The 18,922-nt window shown below is 36.6% G+C and overlaps 1 protein-coding gene across 1 annotated transcript in view; it reads left to right on the top strand.

The window, feature by feature from the left end:
* CBFB (core-binding factor subunit beta) overlaps positions 1-11,047 on the top strand; it is a 107,721-nt gene extending 96,674 nt beyond the window's left edge. Inside the window, exons 6-7 of the mRNA XM_044659430.1 lie at positions 7,527-7,628; positions 10,795-11,047. Of these exons, the coding sequence (XP_044515365.1) occupies positions 7,527-7,628; positions 10,795-10,817 (125 nt within the window). The 3' untranslated portion in view covers positions 10,818-11,047. The remainder of the gene's footprint in view (positions 1-7,526; positions 7,629-10,794) is intronic.
* Positions 11,048-18,922: the final 7,875 nt, after the last annotated feature.

Below are 18,922 nucleotides of genomic sequence, written 5' to 3'. Positions count from 1 at the left end.
CTCAGAAGGAAAAAAGAGATAAGAAGGGAAGCCTTACTTTGGAGATGGGAAATGATTTCACTGATAAATTTTCCTATGGATGAAGGGAGATGAGGACTTTATGCTGGATGAGACTTGGAGGATTTACTGTCTAAAAAGTATTTGTCTAGGGTGGGATGGGGTGGGACCCTAAAGAGGAACTGGCACCTGGAGGATTTAAAGAATACTGACACACAGAGTTTTCCAGGGAAATGTAGAAGAGGGAGGATATAGATGGGGGGAAGGAGAGTGGCACCTGTAATAACTGGTATTATTCTGAGAATGAGGAACAATGAAAAAGGGAAATCCATGAAGTAAGCCCTATAAGGTTGTAGCAGGAAGTGCTTAGAGAACAAAGCCAAGAATGGATACTCTGGAAGTTTAGGTTGTATGAAGAGTACAGAGCAAACAGAGAGATGATTAGAGGAATCATGAATCAGAGAATTAGAGTCTAGAAACAGAAATAGATATTGGAAAGTGAGAGAAATCCTTTTTTGGAAATGAGTATTAAAAAAATGAAATTTTAAAAGTATTGGGGAAGGGAAGAGGGAATCTGCTTGACTGCCGGGGAAAGGGAATAATAAGAATAATAAGATAAAAACAGGAGAATGGAACTAATAAACAAAACCCTAAAGAGAAGTGGGTAACAAATGAGAAGAGGGGATTAGAAGAGAGACAAGTAGGAACAGGGCCATTTTTTTAAAAAGTTAAAGTAACTAATGGAACTTATACTGTGTTAAGAATAGGGAGAGAAAAAAAATCTTTTAAAAAAAAAACAACTCAATTTTAGAAACAAATAGTGGAAAACAGAAACCTAACATAATTTTAAATGTGAGTGGATTAAGTAATCCAATAAAATGAAAAAGTGTAACAGATTGGATAAAGGGAAAATACCCTACAATCTATTGCTTTCAGAATATACATTTAAGAAACAGATACACACAAAATAAAACTGAGAGGATGGGGGAAAGAATTTACTCTGCAGTTGCAGCTGCCATTTGACAATGCAAAGATAAATATTAAAAAAACAAAGACTATGTATTACATTGAAAGGATCCACTGACATCAATATCAGTAATGTATATGCTTCAAATGCATTAGCATCCAAATTCATAAAGGAAATATCTGAGCAACAAGAAGACAGATAATTACACAATGGTGACAGGAGACTTCAATTTTAGATAACTTTAACAGATAAGCAAAAGGAAAAAAAAAACTTTTAAAAGTCCTAATAAAGTTAAAAGATTTATTTTGAGGTTTAATGAATAGAAAGGAAGGCTTAGAGAAAGGAGGTCCTGTGTTCAAATCCAGACACATATACATTATAACTATGGGATCCTGGACAAGTCACTTATTTCCAGTTGCCTAGCTCTTAACACTCTTCTGCCTTGGAACTGATACCTAGCATCAACAGGAAGTTAAGAATTCAAAATAAAATAAAGTAAAATAAAAGATTGATGGCATCTTTTAAGGAGGCCAGCAAAAGAATCTGTATCACATGAAATTTTTACAAAAATTGACCATGTACTAAGACACAGATATTTTCAAACAAATCTAAAAAGATAGCAATAGTACATCCTTAATAGACCATAAGGCAATAACAATTGAAATTAGTTCAGGGAGACTGCAAAGAAGAGATACAGATCTAAATGAAGACGTAATGATGGAACTGTAAATAATAAGTGGGTCAAAGAAAAGTCATAAAACAACAACTATGTAAAATAAAAATTATAACAGTGAAACAACATACCAAAATTTATGGGATGCAGGCAGCTAAAGCAATCCTAGAGGGAAATCATATCCTTAAAATTATATATTGACAAAATAGATAAAGAAGATTAATGAATTGAATATATATTTTTAAATTTTAGAAAAATACCACATAAACCTAAAGTAGGCACAAAAGAGAAGATATTAATGAGAGGAAATAAATTCACTGGAAACAGAAAAATACTGTAAAGTGGCATATAACCAAAAGCTAATTCTTTGAAAAGACTAACAAAATCGATACCTTTGGCCAATCTGATTAAAAAGAAGAGGGCAGAAAATAAAATCAATAAAGTTGCAAATAAAGTGAAATCATAACAAAACCAGAAGAAATAAAAAATTATCAGAACATGTTATGTACAGTTATATTCTGACAAAACTGAGAAACAAAGGAAATAGAGGGATACCTTCAAAAATAAAAACGCCCAATCTGTCATAAGTAACCCAATCTCAGAAAAGGAAAAAGTTCTAGCTATAAAAGAACTACCAAAGAAAAAGACTCTGGGACCTGAAGAATTTGTAGGATTCTATCAAACTTATTTTAAAAAATCATATTTCACAAATTATGCTTCAAAACTAAGAAAGAACTCTACCAGAATCCCCTAATGAGATAAGTATGGTCCTAATACCTAAACCAGGAAAAGTGCTCTGTGTGTGTGTGTCTCTCTCTCTCTCTCTCTCTCACTGACTGAAAAAATTTTAATGAAACCTTATCAGACATCACAATGATATTTCCAAGAAATCATTCATTAAGATCAAGTAGAATTTATAACAACTTTGCAAGATAATTTAATATTTGGGAAAACAAATCAACATAGTTACATTAAAAATCAAAAACATCCAAAACCACATGATCATCTCAGTAGACGCAGAAAAAGCCTTTAACAACAAATACAACATCCTTTTATGCTAAGACCCTTACAAAGTATAGCCATAGAGGGAGAGATCTCCTTTTAAATATCAATAAAAGCATCTAACTAAAAACAAATAAATAAAAGTAAGCATCATACTCAGTGAGGATACATTAGAACTTTCTCCAATAAATGCAGAAATAAACCAAACATGCCCTTTTCCTCCACTATTATTTGATATTGTTCTGGAAATGCTAGCCATAGCAATAAGACAAAAGAAAAGAATTAAAGGAATAAAGATAAGCTAAGAGGAGAGCTAGGTTATGCAATAGATAGAGTGCTGGGTCTGAAATTAGAAAGACTTACTTTCTGAGTTCAAATTTGACCTCAGAAAACAGATCCGTTACCTTGAGCAAGTTACTTAATTCTCGTTTGCCTCAGTTTCCTCATTTATAAAATGAGCTAGAGATGAAAAGTACAAACCACTCTAGTATCCTTACCAAAAAAGGGGGGGGGATGGGAATCATGAAGATTCAGATATGTGAAGGGAAAATGTCATCAGGCTCAGTGGAGAGGCGAGGAGCAGGGGAGAGGGTGGCTATATAACCACAGAGAATATTCTGCATGCTGTCTTTGGCACCTGTGCCATAGGTTCACCATCACTGGTATAAAGAATCTTTTCAAGCTCTTCTTAGACTTGTTCTACCAACAGATGTTGGCTCTAGAAGGAAACCATGTGGTTTTCTTCATAGTAAACTTTTTGCTAAGTTCATAATGAGAACTGAAAGGAGAGATAAATGTCCTGGATTTGTTTTTAGACACCCAGAGAAGCTAACTATTTTATGTTTCTCCCAGGGGAACCTATGAGCTAGCCCCATTTAATAGCAACTTCTTTATGTTCTGTTTTATTTATATGAAGAATGTATATTAAAATGATTCAGTTCCTCCAGGAATACATTCAATCACTAAACAAGGATCTTACATTTGCTTTGCCTAGAGTTAAATTGATACTTATAGCTGGTCTGAAAACTGGTTCTTAGAATGCTCTCCTTCCTTTTTTCCACCAGTGCCACCCTTACTACAGAAGGAGAAAGGGCCCCCAGAGGACTGCGGCCAATTTCATGTTTTTCTTTGTGTCACAAGTTGTCATAACCCAAGAATCCATCCCTATTATTAGCCAGCCTTCTGAGCTTCAGAAGCTCAGGTAGCTAGTTTTCCAGCATGCTAGAACTTGTCAAAGCTTGCAGTCAAATCAGTAAATTTATCTTTCCTCCATTTGGTGTCTAAACTCTGAGAAGGCCATCTGCCATAGGTGTGTACTGCCCTTCTTTTCACTCTCTTAACTCTTTGTAGTCTGATCTCATCATTCAACTAAAACTGCTCTCTCAATTCATCAGTGATGTTTGCCAAATCCTTTATCCTTTTCTCAATCTTTGTCCTTTTAAACACTTTAGCCTTTGACAGGTCTCTTTGATACTCTCTTCTCTCTAGGTTTCCTGATGTAAATCAAGAGGCATTGTTGTGAGACTCAAATTAGATAATGGATATAAAGTACCTTGCAAACCTTAAATCATTAAGCAAATGCCAATTATTGTTATTTTTGGCTGCCTGTCACCAAGTCTCCAGTATTTTGATGATTTCATTCTCTGAACCTTCTACTTCACTGCTGAGCTCAAGTGCAGTACTTATAGAACAGTATAAGAATTTGCAGATAAATGTTTAACAACTTGGGGGAGTTGGGAGATGTGTGCCCCACTTCTATGTTGAATTTGAATTTTCAGTATTTTCTTATCAACAAGACAATGTCATACCATGATTATAGCAGTTGCTTATCTCTGAGACATAAATGCTCTCTAAGCAGGTTAGAGCTGGCTCCAGCACTTTTCCATATTACTCTCTCTTGGTTCTTCTCATACCTATCTAACTACTCTCTCATTCTCCTCTGCTAGATCTTTATCTAGGTTACACCTTATCCTCAGTGACCATGAGGGCTCTCTCCTCAGCTCTCTTCTCTTTGTGTATTTTCCTTTGTGATTTCATCTGCTCCTATGGGTTCAGTTATTTCTATGCTGATGATTCTCATAGTAATTTATCCAGCCCTAACCTCTCTGTTGATCTTTTTTTTTTTTTAAACCCTTGCCTTCAATCAATACTAAATAATGATTCCCAGGCAGAAGAGTGGTATGGAGTAAGCCATGAGGGTTAAGAGCCCAGGTAGGAAGTATCTGAGGCCTCCTTTGAACCCAAGACCTCCTATCTTATCTGACTTTCAATCCATTGAGCCACCTAGCTACCCTCTGACCTTCATTTTTAACATCTCCAACTACCTATTGAACATCTCATACTGGATGTCCCATGGTCATCTTAAACTCAGCATGTCTATTTATCTCTCCCCTCAAACCCTCCTAAGTTCCCTATTTCAGTTGAGGGTACCACCATCTTCCCACTCACTCAAGTTCACACCTAGATTTTGATTTTTTTTCTTTCTCTCTCTCTCTCTCTCTCTCTCTCTCTCTCTCTCTCTCTCTCTCTCTCTCTTTCCCTTTCTCTCTCTCCCTCCTTTCCTCCCTCCCTCCCCCCTTATCCCTCTCTCCCTCTTTCTCTCTCCTTCCCCCTCCCCCCTTCTTTCCCACCTCCCTTTCTGGTTGTTCTCCTTTCACAAGTCTTCCCATTCTAGTCCACTCTTTTACTGGACTGTCAAAAAGATCTTCCTAAAACAGTTCTAACAATATCAGTACCCCCTATACTTTTCAATTTAGTGACACTGACCTCCGTACTGTTCCTCAAGTGCCTCCTGGCTTCCTTCAAATCCTAGCTAAAATATCATACTCTAAGGAAGACTTTTCCAAGTCTCTTAATTCTAGAGCATTCCATCTTGATTATTTATCCTGTTTATACCTTGTTTGTATGAGCTCCTTGAGAGCAGGAACTGTTTCTCAACTTTTTTTGTATCCCCAGCACCTAGTACAGCACCTGCCACATAATAAGTGGTTAATAAATGTTTATTGACTAACCTCCAATCTTTTGGCATGATTTTTAAGAACCCAGGGTCACTGCCCGACATAGCCAGGGTTTGGAATAGGATGTTTGTCTCAATAACGTCGTTGATACATTATAAGCAAACTCTGTATCACAAAATGTCCCTATAACATTGTAACATTGTTCAATTGATCACTTAAGGCAGTGATTCCCAAACTTTTTTGGCCTACCGCCCCCTTTCCAGAAAAAAATATTACTTAGCCCCCTGGAAATTAATTTTTTTTTAATTTTAATAGCAATTAATAGGAAAGATAAATGCACCTGTGGCCATCACCCTTCCCCCCCTGGATCGCTGTGGCGCCCACTTTGGGAATCACTGACTTAAGGCAATAATCAGATGGTCTGAATAAGGAACTAGCTTATTCATATGCAATGTCATTTCACCTAATGTTTTGAATTGGAGGAACAGTTACTAATATTAGGTGAGGGAAGTAGGCACCTTTAAAAAATGTATTATAAAGAAAAAAACACTTTAAAGAACTGAACTCAGACCACTACAGTAGCCAATCACAATTTCAGAGGACTGGTTTATTAAGTATTCTATCCACCTCCTAACAGAGTTGATGGTAAACCATCACTGATACAGAATGAAACATATTTTTGGATATAGCCAGTGTCAGAATTTGTTTTGTCTGACTGTGTATTTGTTTTATTTTTTTTTCCAGTTGGGGAGAAAAGGATAAGAGAGGAAAGGGGAGATAAGACTAGAGTAACCCCCAAAAAGAGAATCGTTAAAGCATTTTTAATGCACAGAAAACAGAAAGCCAGAAAAAATCATGGATAAGAGTTTTGAAAGTTTCATGTTAAATTTATTATGTATTTAAAGGAAAAACAAGCTATATATAAAAGAAACTTAAAGTTTCATGAGGCATTGTACACACATATATATAAAATGTTGGACCTGGAGTTAAGACCCAAGTTCAAATCCTGCCTCAGACACTTAATAGCTTTGTGACCTAGGGTAAGTTCTTTAACTTCTGTCTATAACTCTTTAACTTATCTATAAGACAGAAATAATAGCACCTATCTCCGATGGTTTGTTGTGAAGATCAGATGAGGCCATATATAAAACACATGCTGACAACATATACAGTCCTACTTTTCTGTTACTCTAATAGGTAGATGGAAATGCCCTTTGTATTTGTGGTGTTAAGTTAAGATTTTAAAAAAATGAAACTAAAATGTAATATATTTCTTTAAGATGAACATCTTTATTTAGTATCTAAGCCACAGCATCTCTTTGTAGAGAATGTTTTATTTATTCTTGTGGGATTATTATGAGGTAAATGGTATATGTTGTCTACGTTTTATAAACAAAGAGAAGGTGATTTTCCCAAGACTCAAAAAGGATTAATGAAAGATAATGGGGGGAAAGAGGAAGAAGAGATTTTTCTTCTCTTTCATAATAATTTATAAGTAGTCTTTTACTTAAAACAAAGGTTCCTAACCTTTTTTTATGGTTCACCTTTGGCATTCTGATAAGTAAGAATATCGTTTTTTTTAAATATGTGAAATACATAGGAATACAAAGAAAACCAATTGTACTAAAATGCAGTTATCAGTAGTTTTTTAAAAAACAAATTCATTGAGTCCCTGAAATCCTATCTTAGAGGCAACATGGTGTAGTAGATAAGAGAGCCATCCTCAAAGTGAGGAAACTCTGGGTTGAGGTCCTGGCACCCTGTCTGTGTGACTTCGAGCCAGTTCCTTAATATCTTAGTGCTCTAAGCTTAAGACTGTTGAGTTACAGAGAAGATACTGACTTGTATTAGTAGACATTTTCTCCCCTGGGAGTTCCCTATACTGATGAAATCACAGGTCCAGTCCCCTTTCCTTATCCCTTTTGCTTAGAGAGTCAGAGCCCTAGAATGCTGGAGCTGGAAGGGACACACCATAGAGAACACCTAGTCCAAATCCCTCATTTTACAGAAGAAGAAACTATGGTCCAGAGAGGTGAGTTGTAAACTTCATTTCATATTGTCTGTTTACTATTATGTAGATTAGAAAGTGAGCTGGTTCAAAGGTTACAATATAGAGTTTTCAGACCATTGAACAAAGATCAAAGTAACAAATTGCTATTCTTATCAAAATAAGGAAATTTTTTTTTACATTTCTTCTTCAAACTTTCATTTTTTGTTTTTTTTCTCCCTCAGTCTTTGTTGTGTTATGTCTTTGAATGGGCTGTAGACATGGAGTTTTTGAGAACAGCTCCATGAAATCTAAAGTATTTTACGTACTATTTTGTGCTATTGTGTACACTTTTATGTACTATTTCAAAACCATGTCCCTGAAACTCTAATGCAATGACCACAGATATGAGGCTGGGTCCCAGTCACCCAGGTAGCAAATTGGCAAAGCTGAGGCATCTCACTATCTAAGGCTCTCCCCCCCAATGCTTCATTGGTTCCATGATTTCATTAACATCAGCAGTCATTTTATTGGTATACATTACAACTTCTCTTAGCCCCATGCTCTTCCTGTCCACAAAAAGAGGATCTACTCAAAATACAATAGGTCTTCCTCTGATTCCCTCACTGTTTCCTGGATATCCATATAACACTTGGTGTGTCTGTATGTGTCACCCTACTCTTGCTACACATTGACCCACATTGTGTAGTCAGGCATACACTTGATATATCTTTAACATGTCACCTCTCATATGTAAGCCATTGTTGGTCATATGCTACAGCAATCATGGAATCCTGAGAGAGAGAGATAGCATATACCAGACAGATGGATCAAACCACTGCTCACCATTTCCCCTCAGAACTCAATGGAGATAGCCCAGTACTCAGAACCCAAGAGCAGCAGGGATAATAGTCCCCTACCTCCTACTTCCAGCCTGCCCCTAATAGCCATCATTGAAGGGAGAAAACCTTGTGGGGAAATGTCCCTTCCTGCCACCACTAACACCAAACGCCATCAAGGGGCAGGGAAGCCCAAGAACCCTAGTCAGCCAATAAACATTGATTAAACACCTATGATATGCCAGGCACTGTGCTAAGCACTAGAGTTTCAGAAAGGGAGAAAGACAGCCTTGGGGAGCTAATGATGGAGGTGATAGCCAAACAACTCTGCAAGAAAGATAGATCCAGGATTAAGGTAGCCAAATCAATAGAAGAAAGGCACCAACATTTTGGCAGGGTTACAAAAAAGCTTTCTGTAGGTGAGGTTTTAACTGGGTTTTGAAGGTAGAGACAAAAAGGAAGAAAATTCCATGCTTGGGAACAGCAAGTAAAGAGAACATAGTCAGGGAGACAGATTGTTTTGTAGAAGGAACAAGGACCACTATTACTTAGCTTGAAATCTTTCTGAAAGCCTTGTGGGATTGCTAAAATGACTCTTCAAAAGACTTCATTGGTAATATGCTTATTAGTGTGTCATAGAATATTAGAAGATCTATCTAATTTACTCTATATAATACATTTAACTAGCCCTCTTCATTCTAATATGGAAATTCTTCAAACAGGATATATGGGATTTAGGGAAGGGACCTTCGAGATCTTCTAGTTTAGCTCCTCATTTTTATAGATGAGCAAACCCCAATAACACCTCACAACTTTTCCTTTGTTCACACTTAGCAAAGTCCAGATTCAAGTCCATGGCTTCAGATTCCTCATCTAGTGCTCTTTCCACAGCATCACACTGTTTCTTGAGGATATGTTCATTTGAAGATGGATATATGTTCATCTATCTGGTTGGGAGATAGTGGGATACAAGTGGAAAGAACAGTGTCACTCAACTGGGAATTAGAGTTCTAAACCCATTTCTGCTGTTAAGGGCTGTTACTTCTCTGGGCCTGGGTTCCCTCATCTGGTTCTAGCAATCTTAGTATTCAGTTAAACATTAAGTATTTACTTTCCAGAAGGAACTGTGTAGCAATAGAAACAAAAATGAAATGTTCCCATTTCTTCAAGGAGTTTATATTTTACTAGGTAAGAGCTAATACAGTAAATAGTGTTGGGCCTGAATAAAACCTAGGTTTTAATCTTCCCTCAGATATTCATCAGCTTTGTGACTTTGGGCAAGTCACTTAACCACTCTGTGCCTTTTCATCATCTGTAAAATGGGGATAATAATAGCATCTACCTCCCAAAGCTGTTGAAAGGACAAAATGAAATGATATTTATAAAATGCTAGCTATTTTTTAATACTGGCAAAATTCGATATCTACATAAATAAGCATCATACTAGGCAAGTTGAGGGAGAGTGCGCTAGCATTTGGAGGGAGCAACAGTTCAGAGGAACCTTTGTGGAAGAGGTAGCTCCTAAGTTGAAGTATGAAGGAAATTAAGGATTCTCAGGGGCAGAAAGGAGGAAGTTACACAGGACAGGCTTGAGGAATGGCTTCTGTGTCCACTCCAGGATAAATATATTAGGAAGTAGAGTTGATACTGATTCACTTGGAGATATTTGTTTATATTGTTAATAAACTCATGTACATTGTAAGGATTTAAGATTTACAATATGTTTTCTTTACAATACCCCTGAAAGGTAGGGAGTTAATAGTACTAGGAGTAGTTTCCTATTTTACAGCTGGGAAACAAACAGGTTTAAATGAGCTGCCCATCCTTGGTTGTTGAGCTGATAAGCGTCAGAACCATTGCTCTTTCACTGGTTCCTGTTGAGCCGAAGTGGCTACAGCTTTCTATATTACATTGTCCTCAAGTTACCTCTACTTAAAACCAAGATAACTCCAAGGAGATGCAGTTCTGTAAGCCTTTTCTTAGTAGACATGAGGTTCCTCAATTCCCAATCAGATGACTATCTATTAAACCATATCACATGCTAAACTTACTTGATCTTGTGCTCATGGTACATTTTTATGTTAATTTGGTTTTGTATTTAAAATAATTTTATTTTTTCCCCTTCTATTTCAGTGGTGGCATATTCCACATGTAATAATATTCTACTGAAACCTAAAAAAAAATGATCATTACAATAAACATTTTGCCTAAGATTTACTTTTATACCTGAATCTTTTATATATTGAAAAGTTTGTTCATGCCTTTTAGCTGTGAATTGTTATTTTCTAGTGCTGTGCTTCATAGTTTAAATATGAAGAGTTCCAATTATCAAATTATATTTTTTGACCCAAATTCTCATTTTCTTATTGCAGGCAAGAAGACAACAAGACCCTAGTCCTGGTTCCAATTTAGGTAGTGGGGATGATCTCAAACTACGTTAATTAGCAGCAAGAACACATGTGCCCATCAATCTTGACATATATATTGCTTCAACTTAGCAGAGATAATTGAGTAAAAGACCAGAAACTGTGAGAACTGGATAGACTATGGTCTGTTTCCTGACCTTAAGCAGTCACAGGCATCATGAACTGCCATGGTTTGCACTATGTTCATGTTATAGTATAATAATCCCTGCATTTCTCTTTTTAGGCATGTAGCTAGTGATAGAAAGTTTCTTTTACTATGCAAGCTTTTTTTTTTTGGTCATTACTTTAGTAAAATTAAAATTTGTCCAGTTGTAAAACTATTTTCTCTTCTCAATTCTGATTAAGGAATTGATGGCATTATAAAATAGGTCAAGAAATTACAGATGAGTTTTTTCTATACATTTTTAAACATTTTTTATGGACTTTTAGAAATTTTGGCTATTGCTTCATTTTAAATATGCATTCTTAAATCTTTTGCCATTTTCTTTTCTTAGTGTAAAATATCAGTAAAATGATATCTTTGCATTATTTTTACATTATTTACAAGCTTAAACCTAGTAGCCCAGAGCTGACTGCCACAACTTACTAACATCAGTTTCCAGTTGTTAAAGTTACAGTATCCTTTTAAATGTTAACAATTGGTTTCCCTTCTTCTTTTCTTAAATGTGTTTAAAATTTGATACTGCTTTACATTCTGTCCCAGATCTGTTTGTAGATTTTCTTGTGTATTGAATGAGTTTAAGTTGTGGTTTACTTCTTTAAAGTATTCTACTAAAGTTCATAAGAAGTCACAGGTTGGCTTCTGTTTTATTCAGGGATTTGTAAAAGTTATTCCAAAAAAAGGGATACTGTAGTTTCTTCACAGACTTGGCAGGTGGTCAGACTGGAGACAGTGAGGAAGCAGCTACAACAGTGATCATTGTATTAAAAAGCATGTTTCACATATCTGCTTTTATCTGTATTTTCTATTACGTGCCTTTTTTGTTGTTTCTGAAAAAAAAATGCCAGATGTTGAAAGGACAGACTTTGTGCAGGAAATGATAATCCTGAGCAGATCATCAGTTTGCTGTCTTCTATGAGCTGGGTGGGGTGGGGGATGGGGTCTAATCTTGATGGCATTTTCCAAGATTCATAGTAGAAATTGTTTGAGATGAATTCGTGTAAGAATATTTTTTTAAAATAGGCTTCTTACCAAAATGATATCATCATCCTTTGTTTAAAACAAAACTGGAAAAAGTGTTGTCATTTGATGCCGATTTCCTGATATTTTTCACAGCCATATTAATTATCATCACATTTATGAATTTACAAAAATGTATTTAGTTATAATAAAGTAACTGCTTATGTTATGGGTTTTTAAAAAAAAAACCCTGACAGCTTCCTGTCCAGTTCAATAAATGAACTAATGTCTCACTGAGGTAATTATATTGAAATTGTGTATAATGTACTTGATTGTGGAGAAAGGAGTTATGTTCCGTATGGATATAGATAGAACAAATAATATCCTGTATCTCAAAATAAAATTGTTTGATATATATTTGAAGTCATGCATGATAAGCAGTGTGGTCAAAAGGTCATAAATACTAATTTATGAACAAAGATCATGTTGATCTTTTCTATAATTAAGTATTTTGAATGCATTATTCTCACCTTGGTTAGTATTTGGCATTGTCTGACTTCCATGTTCACACACACACACACACACACACACACACACACACACACACACACCTCTTATATCCTTTAAGGAAATCCCTTTTGAGGAGTTCTTACAAAATATAGTAAGGCCTTCTCTGTATAAAATCCCAGTTGATTCTTATTCTGCACTTATATTTTAATTGGGATGGTCTGATCATTTTTCCTTAGCATTTGGAGCAAGGGGGTTTTGGCATATCACTAAATAAAAGTAGATTCAGTCACATGTTGACATCACTCTCTTTCTGTAAATACTGAATTTCTCCTCACATCATTTAGCACTGTATTGCTTACTGTATATCTTAATGCTGGCATTAAGATCATGAGCCCTTATCTTCCAATAGTGCAGACTTTTTAAAGTGTACCTCCTTTTAAGTTATTGATGCAATTTTATATTTTTCATATTCTCTATTTAAATAAAAGTTGCATCATCTTTCTTGAACTCATTTCTATCAAAGACTTGCCTTAAGCTTCCAGATTGCTTTTGCCACCATTAGTCATATGTACTGTCCTATGTTTCATTTGCTTTCATAATAAACTGTGTAGTGAAAAAAATGGTCTGTCACTCCTTGTTTATGACATTTGGGCTTCATGTTACTTTTCAGTGACTTAGGAATAATATAAAGATCTGATACTCCTCAGGTTCTTCATATGTGAAATGTAAAACGTCTTCTGATCTGATTCTCTTATGTGCTGTGTATTTTAACTTGTTCATTTAAAAGCAACAGTGGCATCTAGTGGTTGTTTGGACTGATCATAAACATGTCCTTTACTCCAAATGTTATAAGACGTAGATTTAGAGATGATTCAACTAATCTTTGGTGTAGGTAGCTAGTACCCTCTGGGCCTGGAGATAGGAAGTCCTGGGTTCCAATCTGTCTTCAGACACTTCCTAGCTGTGTGACCTGGGACAAGTCACTTAACCCCAAATGCCTATACCATCCCACTCTTGTGCATTAGAACCAATACTTAGTATCAATTCTAAAATGGAAAGTAAGTGGGTTTTTTTTTTATATTTGTCTAGAACATGGTGCTAGGAAGATACTGTTTTAGATGATAAAAGGCTTCTGTTTCCATAAAACTTTTATATTCTCCTAGGAAAAGAAATTAGACACAAATCTAAAACATGCAGTATTAGGTGGTAAGTGCAGTCAAGGGAGGGGGTGCTATGTAAGGTATGAAATGAAAAGTGATTATGGACAGCTTAGAAAAAGTGTCATAACACCCTCAAAATACAGCAATGCTATGTTAAAGCACTTTCTGTGTTCATTCAGTGCTTGAGTTCAAAGAAACCCTATCTTTAAGGTATGATATGTGACTTCTTTTTAAATGTTAAGCTTAATTTAGAGCTATATAAGTAATGCGCCTGATTTTATAAATCAAATATACCAAAATTTGTACATCTAAGCAAGTGTCTTCCAAAGTGTATCATTGAAAGCATTTCTTCTATAGTGTTATATACTCATCCAGCAATATTCAAAACACATGTGAAATTCCTTTAGGGATTGCCCATGGAGTTGGTTTATAAGCCACCCAAGAAAATCAAAAGAGCATAAATTTAGAGTTAACAGGGACCTTAGGAGTCATCTGGTTGAAACCCCTTTCCCCCATTTTAAAGATGAGGAAAGTTTGTTCAGGGTGACTAAATGACTTGCCGAAGGTCACACAGGTAGTAAAAAGAAATAACAAAGCTATTCACGTTATTTTAGTCACTTTTTGAGATCCCCAACATGAAAGAAAACCTGCTGGACTCACTGTGAATGACTTGATCATTTCACAAAATTAAGTCTACCTTTGAAGAGTGAAAAGTTTTCCATCACTGAGGATATTAACAAAAAGTGATGAACCCAGGAGTAAGTCCAGAAAAATTACAAAAACATTCAAACAATGAAAATACAATGGAAATAAGTATACTTGGCTGCTTGGAGTGACTCCTTGGACAGCACGCCTTTAAAGGTCTTCTTAATTCACCACTGCTCTTTGCACTCCCATACTACTGCTCTTTGTTGCTCTCTCACTTCCTCATTACTTAAAAGAGCTTTTTATCGTCTCCCAACTTTGGACACGTATTAAGAGGTCTCATGATCAAAGCTTTTTCTAGCCTTCTGCATAAATAATTAACAGTATAGAGCTGAAAAGAGCTAAGCGTCCCACCATATTTTAACAGGAGAAAAATAGCAAGCTAGAATGAATGATCTGCCCAAGGTCACTACTAAGATAGGCATAAAGTGGGGACAATAACCCAGGTTTACCTTAGTGCCAGTCCAGTCCCCTTACTGGGCAAACACTGGCCTCAAAAATTATAAATAGTTCAGAATGCCCTGGTAGTGGTATCTTCAAAATCACCAGAGGAAGACATCCTGGTGTAATAATAGAGAGGGCCAATGAATCTATAAACATTTGCTGTGACTTTCTGCATTATGCCAAGCTGCTAAGGATGCAAATAAAAAGCAAGAAATCTCTTCTCCCCCTCAAAAAAGTTTACATTCTACTGGGAAGAGATAGGTTATACAAATACAAGGATCCTTTCAAGGGGAAGATACTCAAATGGAGGGACCCCAAACGGCTCCCCCAGGAAGTGACTTTTTAGCCAAGTCTTGAATGAGGGCTAAAGCAAGGGTTCTAAAGAGAGCATTCCATGAAGGACAGCTAGTGTAAAAAACATGGTGAAAAAAGTTAGTGTGACATGAGGAACAGCAAACAGGTCAGTGTGTCTGGACCACAGAGTTTATGAAGAGAAGTAATGTGAAAGGAAAATAAAGAAGGAAGGGGACACATTGTGAATAATTATTACGCCAAACACAGGTATGTAAAAAAGCATTTGTATGATTCTAGAAATAATAGGATGTTACTGGAGCTACTGAGTCAAAAGTTGACATGGTCAAGCCTATACCTGGCAGCTATGGGGAAGATAGACTAAAATGGGGAGAAACAGGAAGGTGATCTGTAAATTTTTTTAAATGGTCCAAATGAAATGGGATGAGGATTTGACAGCCGATTGGCCATGGATGTGAGATAAGGAAAATTGAGGATGACACTATCCTGGGTTCGTGGAAAGATGGTGGTACTCTGCATAATAGAGAAGGTCCCAAGAGTGGTAGGTTTGTGGGGGAAGATAATGAGCTCTGCTTGGTGCATGTTAAGTTTAAGATGTCTTAATATGCAACTCATGATGTTTGGACTGGAACTAAGGAGAGACTAAGGTTGGCTTTATGGAAATGGGAATCATCTGTATAGAGATGTGTTGCATCCAGCACAACATATAAACACAGATTCTTAACCTGTGGAGGAAACCAGGAACTGGAGGGAAAGGGAGAAAGAAGGCGAAAGGTGCAAGAGAAGACACAAAAACAGGGATTGGAAGGAGCCTTGAAGCTTCTCCCCAGAGTTTTGGCTTCTGTATTTATTTGCAAACTGACTAATTAGCTTACTGGTACATCTTGATAAGCATTACAATGGTTCATTCAAAGTTACAAGTTCTGTTTCCACAAAGATAAGTCAAAACTGTTGATGCAGGATGTTTCTTTCTAAATTCCATGATTCTAAAAATGTTACAAATAGACATATATGATTTCCTGGAAAGTATGACATAGCATGGACCTTACTGAACATCCTCTGCAATGTATTTATCTGTAGTGTCCTTTTCCTGCTGTGAGAGTTGTGTGCTCATATAGATAATGAGAACTGCTTGCTATGTGGCTTTTGGAAAGCTGAGAGATAACGAATCTGCTTACTCTGAAGATTTGGGAAGCTTTGAGAAAGAGCTAAATTAAGTTTGTTTCCTGCCATTTGCATTCCAGTTTTTTAATCCAAATCAATTCTTTGAAGTTTTCAGTACTTATAAATTTGTGAATTTTAATATAGCCATAACAAGAAAATTTGCAATTAAATCTTGCTTTCAACTGTCCCTAGACCATTGTCTTCAGGATCAGCTTTGACTAGATTTTTAATCTCAAGATTCCTTAGTTATGATATCTTCAGAAATGATAGTTCAACCTGTGAGAGCTGATGAGATTATGAAATGAGAGGGAGAAAAGACTCAGGACAGAGCCTAGGGGTTGGGGGGAAGGAGGGGAAGCAACTACTGTGGGTATATGGGTGAAGAAATAGCAAGAGACCAAGAAAGACTAGCACCAGGAGAGATCACTAGGAAAACCAGAGAGAGGAGAGAATCTTAGAAGAGGTGAACAACTGTCAAATTTAGGGGTGAAGAGAAAGGTAAAGGACAATAGCTAGTAGTTAGGATTGGAACTAATGAATTTGGCCAGGGTGGTCTTTAAAGTCAGAAGAGATTTGGATGTGCTTTGGGAATGAATGAGCAGATTGTAAGAAATGAAAGATTAGAGAGAATGAGGATAATCAGAATGCTAGATAAGAAAGGAGGAGAGGGGATCCAGGATGCATGTCCAGGGATTAGCATTGAGAGGAAGTACAAAGAAAGAACTGGATGAAAAGCCAAACTTTCTCATAAAAGTGCAAGGGAAGTTCAAGAGTGCAGAGACAAAGGGAGATTTGGGAGGCTAGAGGAGAAAAAGGAAGGTTTGGAATAGATGCTATGGTAAGATATGGAATTAGGAGTAAGAGGATTGCCTTATTACAGCAAGGTCCTAGTTTGAGATTGGATAATAAATTTAGAGCAGACCCAGACAGCACAATTTAATGGAATCTTCTAGCTCCTTTCAACAGCACATAAGTGGGAACAAGGGAGGCAGATTGATGGGTGTAGTCTAAGGCTGAGGTTTGGCAAATCATGATTGGCAACAGGATAGGGAACAAGGGATTTAGACTTGTAGAACTGAATTCTTTCAAGGAGTTAAGATTGGGGAAAAGATGAGAGGTTAACCAGGTGATGACTTGGGAAAGTACTAAGGAGTGGAGAAATTGAAGATTATTGTAGGAGTGGGAAAATAGAGTTAAGGAATCTTAAGGCATAGGCAGAGAGAAAAATGATAAAAGATTGTAATCAGATGCAAGAATTTTAGAGTTCTTAAACATGAAAAAACACTTGTGGGGCGATGGCAAGATCAAGAGAATGACTATCATCTGTATGTAGCTGAGGAAGAGGGTTTAGGAATGGGGAGGAGATGTTTACACAGGTAGCATGAATAGACAACCAGGGTCTGGCCTGAGTTTTATATTTGAATAGCAAAAACCTCAAAAGAGGAGAGGGTAAAGAGCATCTTCATTGAAAGGAGGGAGAGGGAGCAGGATAGAGCAATTAGAAAGTGTTCTTTAGAACACTTAAAGTGATCATACTCATTTGACTGATAGCCTATGTTTCACTAAATATGAACCAACAACTGATAAATTGAATTTTTTTATCTCCTTTGATGATAGGATTAGAGTCAAAAGGAATTTCAGAGAACTAGTCTGAGCTAGTTGACAAACTGCTCTTCAAATTAGACCTCTTCCTCTCGTATTTCCTTCATTTTCTTGCAGTCCCTGAAAACCCAGCTATCCTAAGAAAACTGTATTTCAGGCCTTTCACCCATAGTTCTCCACATATTGAACTAGGAGGAAGATGGGTATGCTGTATGCTTCTCATTAATCCTTTCTCCTCATTCTTGCTATCATTATTCAGCACCCTTTTCCTCTTTTGAGGTTTATTCTGTCCAGTTACATTCACATCCATCTCCCTCTTCCTCATCATTGTTCACATTTAATCTGTCACCAAGCATCATGCATTCCATCTTCACACTTCTCACCCTTCTCACCTCCCCTGTTTTCCATTCAGAGAACCATCACCCTAATTCAGGGCTTCACCACCTCTTGCCTGAACTATTGTATTTGTCTCTTAATTGGTCTATCAGCCTTTGGCTCACTGTTCTCCAATCCATCCTCTAGGCAGCTGCCAAATCAATAAAGTACAGGGCTAATTCATATTACTCTACTCAAAAAAATCTTTAGTAGCTCCCATTTGCCTCTAAGGCATTTATGGATCCTCCCAGCAGTAAGTACTCACTCACCCTCTCAAAAAATGTTTTTCTTGTATTTACTTTGTATATATGATTTGTATGTACTTTGTTGTTTTTTAAATCCTTACTTTCCAACTTAGAATCAATACTAAGTACTGGTTCCATGGCAGAAGCAGGTCACAGAGATGGGAAGTATCTGAGGCTAAATTTGAAGTTGGGACCCTTCCTCTAGGCCTGGCTCTCTATCCCCTGAGCCATCTCTCTGCCCCTGTTACTTTATTTGTGAACCCACTGTACCATTCCTATCCCACCCCCAAAGTAGAAGACTATCTCCTTAAGAACAGACATTTCCACATTTGTCTCTGTTTCCCCAGTGCCCTATTATGACTAGCACACAGTAGGCTTGTCCAATTTAGTGGAATTGAATTGAATTGAATTTTTTTAATCTTTACATTCTGTCTTAG

Source organism: Gracilinanus agilis, chromosome 2, assembly GCF_016433145.1.
Source record: "Gracilinanus agilis isolate LMUSP501 chromosome 2, AgileGrace, whole genome shotgun sequence".
NCBI lineage: Eukaryota > Metazoa > Chordata > Mammalia > Didelphimorphia > Didelphidae > Gracilinanus > Gracilinanus agilis.
This window is presented reverse-complemented; position numbering and strand designations above follow the sequence as displayed.